This window comes from Amphiprion ocellaris, chromosome 8 (genome assembly GCF_022539595.1).
Source record: "Amphiprion ocellaris isolate individual 3 ecotype Okinawa chromosome 8, ASM2253959v1, whole genome shotgun sequence".
Lineage (NCBI taxonomy): Eukaryota > Metazoa > Chordata > Actinopteri > Pomacentridae > Amphiprion > Amphiprion ocellaris.
The window spans coordinates 34617830-34623460 of NC_072773.1; the positions used below are offsets into that span (position 1 = coordinate 34617830).

At 39.2% G+C, this 5631-nt stretch overlaps 1 protein-coding gene across 6 annotated transcripts in view; it reads right to left on the reverse strand.

Annotated features, from left to right (window-relative positions):
* Positions 1–357: 357 nt before the first annotated feature.
* si:dkey-178k16.1 (band 4.1-like protein 1) overlaps positions 358–5631 on the reverse strand; it is a 59926-nt gene continuing 54652 nt past the window's right edge. For all 6 annotated transcript variants that reach the window (XM_055012686.1, XM_055012687.1, XM_055012685.1 and 3 more), the window contains 4 exons: positions 5227–5316; positions 4974–5054; positions 3239–3355; positions 358–3116 (listed from right to left, as the gene is read on the reverse strand). In XM_055012686.1, coding sequence (XP_054868661.1) covers positions 3111–3116; positions 3239–3355; positions 4974–5054; positions 5227–5316 — 294 coding nt within the window. In that variant the 3' untranslated portion in view covers positions 358–3110. The remainder of the gene's footprint in view (positions 3117–3238; positions 3356–4973; positions 5055–5226; positions 5317–5631) is intronic.

Here is a 5631-nt window from a genome sequence, read left to right on the forward strand (position 1 = left end):
AAATGTTCAAAGATTTCCCAAAATGTTGAAAATGTGGACATCAGAAGTTTCACTGTGAAAATATATATTTTTTCCACATTTTCAAACTTTAAACTGGGTCAGTTTTGACCCGCAGGACGACACGAGGGTTAAACTATAAACAATCCCAAGCAGCTTGGTTAAAAAAAACACACTGCTGATATGTGAGGCATCTAAAACCTACATTTGCATGCAGCATTTTTTCATGATTCAAACATAAAGGAGCTGCGCTTAATGAATGTCTTGGAGGACAAATATATGCACCGACGGCAGCCTTAATAAGACAAACACAGACATGTGTTACAGAGATCAAACACAGGGATTCCCTTCTCATCTTGCTCTTTTTTCCTCTCTTCTTTATTCATTTTTGAAGGAAATGCAAGTACAATGTACAGCAAAAGACACAGCATCAAGCAATGGAGAGCAGCAGAGCAGAAGAGATGAAGCTTAGGAGGAGGAGGAGGAGGAGGAGGAGGAGGAGGAGGAGCAGCTCAGGGCTTAGGTTTAAAGGTGAGCCAGAGGTCGTCCAATCAGACTTCGGCACCAGGTTCCTCAGCAACAGCCAAGCATCTGCGATTAATCACAGTCTGATAATTACTCGTTCAGTGATCAGGCCTTTTCCGGACAGGCGGAGGTGAGTTCGACCTTACTGCTGATCCGAGGACAATTTGGATAATTTGGCGAGAAAGACTTGAGCCGCTTGATGCTGCTGCAAAGCTTCTTTTCAGGTAACCGACGTCTCCTTAGTGTGTCTCAAGCCTGTGGCCTTTTAAACTACTTTACACAATCTACCAAACAGCACCAAATATACAGTACAAGGTATGCACGGCTGCATTAATAGTATTTTTTCCACCTTCCAGTTTGACATCCATCACTAACCATCACTTGAAAAGGATTTGGAACCAAAATGTGAAACACAACAGGAGTTACACTACACATGTGAACACACTGTGAGACTGCAAATTTTGGTGTCTGAAAGCCAAAGTCATACCTCAGTGATACCCTTAGAACCCTGACAGGACACTTTTTGACGTTTTTATCAGTAGAGTGAATTTTCTGCTGCATGTATTGATAATTAATGTATAAAATAAGACTTTTGCAAAGAACAAAATTGTACTGTTTTATTTTTTTTTGTTTTTTTCTCTTCCTTCAGACGCTAAAGAGACCACAGTTAAAGGGAAACGTCGCCATGCCGAGTTTATGCATTTGACTTTCTGGCACTTTTGTAATTAAAAGTAGCTTGTTCATATAAAGTTATTTCATACAAAACCAGCGTTTGTACAATTCGACCGCTACCTTAATTGGCACATCACACGTCTATGGCATCCCTCTAACATTCATGTACCAAGTCACACACAGCTAAAAGTTCAAAGATGCTTCTCCTACTGTATATTTTATTCATTTAGAACACTGTACTTTACATGAAAAGAGTATCGGAAACAGCTCTGGTGCATAAAACTATTTCAGCAGGGTGGCTCGAAAAAGGAAATTTGCGGCAAAATGAACTGCAGTGGAAAGCCATCAGTCACCACAACGAGGCTGCTTCTTCACCGGCAAATGAAATGAAAAGCAAACTGATGCGTTGGGATGCATGGAGCAGCAGCAGCGGCTGTAAATGAGATGAAACTCCAGCCAACCTGCTGTCATTAGGTGTTGGATCGAGGAAACTGAACGCATTGTGCGCTTGATATTTCCCACTTTTTCTGATGAATGCTCTTCATTTACCCTCAGGAAACTTAATTTCCTCTTTTCCGCATTAGACTTCAGATTGTGAATAATTCAGCCTTTTTATGTCTTTGTGTTCCTATCGCGACCCTGGATATTACGATCCGTCGCTCTTATTTATGAGTTAATATCCATCGCACTCAATTACGATCCAATAATGCAGGAAATCATCATACAAACACTATCTCAAGCACTACTTTTACCGATGCAGCAGCCCGTTCTGTCACTGGAACAAGGGTGTGAGCCTACCTCTATGGAATTACTACACAAAGTGGCCAAAGTGCTCTTATATTCTATCTCAAAGCGTATCTAAAAGGCTGGGAGAAGAGGAGAGAAACTGGGCTCATTCTGAAACACCGACATGCTCAGAAATTGCACTGCCACCGTTTGAATAAATACAACAGGTACACCGTGTATGAACAGCTGCTAATGACGACACATATATGCACATCCTTGCATCCTCGCCACCCACACATCAGGGCGACACACGGAAAGTAAAACATTAAGGGTGACACAGGGAGATGGAAGCATAGTGATCCGACTCGCTAACTTTGGTCCTGGCAGAACACCTGAACGCACCTCAGGGGGACCATGATCCTTTCTAATCGGTGCTTCCTCATCGCTCAGCGTGATGGGATGGAACACAGCTCATTTGTTCAATCGACTGGCCATGCAGGAATGAAAACTAAACAGAGGACTACTTCTTCTTCTTTTGCCCTCGCTAAAACCCTGCTTTAACAGTACTGGAGTAACATGTAATGGATAGTTTGACTTGTTAATAATAAAGTGTAAACACACACAGTAAGTTTTTCAGTAGTTTTTCTTTTTTCAGCACATACAGCAGGAATCAGGCAGTTTCTTGTGAAGACTCTCATGTTTCCTATGTTCCCAGATGGCTCTTTCTGCACGGGAACCAACATGCCACACGACCTCGGGTTGTTCCACACTGAATGGGTGCAGGGATTTCCTAAACCGTTTCTAATTCCCTTTGACCTTTTAGGAATACTTAAGCAAGTGTTTTGAGTCCCTGAGAGGTTTGCAGGGAATTTAGTTGGATTATGTGTTTAATTGTGCCAGATGTTTTTGGAGTTGTGTTGGAATATTACTGACCTGTAAATGACCATGAGTGAGGTTTGCCGGGTTTTTTTGTTGTTGTTGTTTTTTTCACTGAACATCAATGATTTCAACGCTTGAATAAAAATAAAAACAAAAACATTGGTAAGGAGTCCCGTTTGAGCTTAGTGAGTGTACAAGAGGCTCCATCAGAGCGCCACTGGCAGTAGTCTATCAGTCGGGATGGTGGGCGGCAATTTCAGGTCGGGCACTGACGCTTCTGGTCCAAAGGGGGGCACTCTCGTCTCAGGAAATCAGGACTGCAGCAAAGAAAAGACAAAGAAGGCAAACAAACCTTAAATCCCTGAACCCTCAAAGGAGGTCAGAGGAAGCGAAGAGCCTGAGCAGATAGCATCGTTGGGAGTCAGGATGGCGGCCGTACCTCTGATGCGCCTTGTCGATCCTCAGTGGATGATTCTGTTTCCCTGACAACCACAGCCTTTGTCACCTGCATGTCCGGATGCTGCTGCTTGGCTTCCTGTATTGCAATAGCCAGAGCCTGCAAGGAAAAAGAACCAACTGTGAGTCTCTGTCTTGGTCTCAGAAAGAAATGTTTAAACCAGGGGTGTCCAACATGCGGCCCGTGGACCAAAAGCGGTCCTACAGAGGGTCCAGTCCAGCCCTCAAAATGTAAAAATGACATTTAAGTTATTAACTGCAGATTGGAAATTAGTAAAACTATAAATTTAAAATAATTTCTTGACCTTGATCATAGAGTAAAATACTACATTGTTCATTGTTCTTTTGTCGTTTTGTTTCTCATTTTTGCTGTTTTGTGTGGGTTTTTTTGTCTCGCTTGTGTTGTTTGTCTACTTTTTTGTGGTTTTATTTCTTGCTTTTGTCATTTTTTGTATTGTTTGTGTCATTTGTATAATTTTTCTGTCTCATTTTTGTCGTTTGTCCATTTTTTTGTCGCTTTGTAACTTTTTGTCGAATTTTGGGGTTTTTTTTGTTTCGTCTTGTGTTCTTTGTCTCATTTTTTGTCGTTTTTTTCTCGCTTTTGTCATTTTGTCTCATTTTTGTCATTTTGTTTTGCTTCATCTGTTGTTTTGTGCATCGTTTTGTCGTTTTGTGTTTTTTTTGTCTAGCTATTGTTTTGTCCATTTTTTTGTCACTTTGTAACCTTATTGTCTAAATTTTTTGTCTCTTTTTGTTTTGTTTCGTGCCGTTTGTCTCGTTTTGTCATTTTTTTCTCGTTTGTGTCGTTTTGTGTCTCATTTTTGTAATATTTTGTCTTGTTTTTGGTGGGGGGGGTTGTGTTTTTTTGTCTGACTTTGTCGTTTTCATCATAAAGTAAAATACAATACTGTTCAGTTCTAGATACCTGCGATTAGAATTTCCCAACAAGCAGGGAACGTTTATACAACATCAGCTAACATTGCCTACAAGTTCTAATAGTGTTTTAAAGAAAACATTTTTCATCTAATCTTCAATAAACGTTTTAAGGGTATGTAACATTTCAAGTAATGTTCCTGTGAGGCTAAAAATGAACAAATACAGAATGTTTTAACATTCAGAGGATGTATGGAGGACAGTGTCAGATAAAATTACAAAAAGACAGCATTTTCTTCTACATAACGTTCTCACAAATAGTCCATGATTATAAAGGAAGGACGTTCTCAATGCAACATTTTAAAATGTTAAAATAACTTTAATATGAACATTCTGGGAACTAAAATAAAACTTCACACTGAAAACATTACTAGAACTTTCTCAGAACATTTTTAGAACAAAACTATTTTAGCTGTTACACAATGAAGCTCTAAACTTCAGTGGTTTATTCTTCCAAATAGAACTGAAAATATTTGTCATTTTATTGATTTAGTCAGCAGTTATCTTGACAAGAATTTAGCACTTCATTCATTTTTGTTTGATTTTCTTTACAAATTTCATTTATTCATGCATTTTCTTCCTCTTAATTTTGTGTGTGTTTAAATGAAATACAGCTTACAAACAGTAACAATGCAGCTAAAAATAGTTAGCAAATGAAAAAGTCTTATTGGTAGAACTCTCATCCAAGAGCCAACATCTACAAATGTCTAAAATAAGACCCACACCCCAAGACTAGCAGCAGTGTTTCTCATTTATCTTGGGTTGTTGTGACTTTTTCAGCTCACCTGTTCCTGGTCTACATCATCATCTCCTGTGATGATGATTCTCTTCTCGATCCTAGTCTCTGAATATCCTCCTTTCACCGTCTGGAACATAAAATGGCTTTTCTTTTAGTAGATTTCAACAGAACCCACGTTTAGAAAAAATCAGCTGCATCGCTTTGTGTTGAAAAAAAAGCAACACCAGGGGGCGCACTACAGCACAGCTTAATAAAATAGGAAACTGTGTGACTTCTAAGTTTCATTTAAGCATCTCTACCTTTGTCACATGAGTGGTTGCTGAGGTAACATTTTCAGTAACAAGGATGGGTGACCCTGACGCCTCTCTTCCCAGACTGCCCTTGTGCACCTGAGAAAACAGAAATACAATAAATACACACATGCATGAATTATTAGAGTATAAAGGAAACAGTGGTTCCTTTTTGATATTTTAGAACAGGGGTGTCAAACTCATTTTGGTTCAGGAGCCTCATTCAGCCCAGTTCAATCTCAAGTGAGCCACACCAGTAAAATCACAGCATAAAAACCTATAAATAACTTTTAGTGCAAAAAAGGTATGTTCTGAAAATATTCACATTTAAGGAATTATCTTTTTATAAAACATCACGAACAACCGGACATTTCTGAAGAAAAATCTGTGAAATTTCAACAATATTATGCCTCA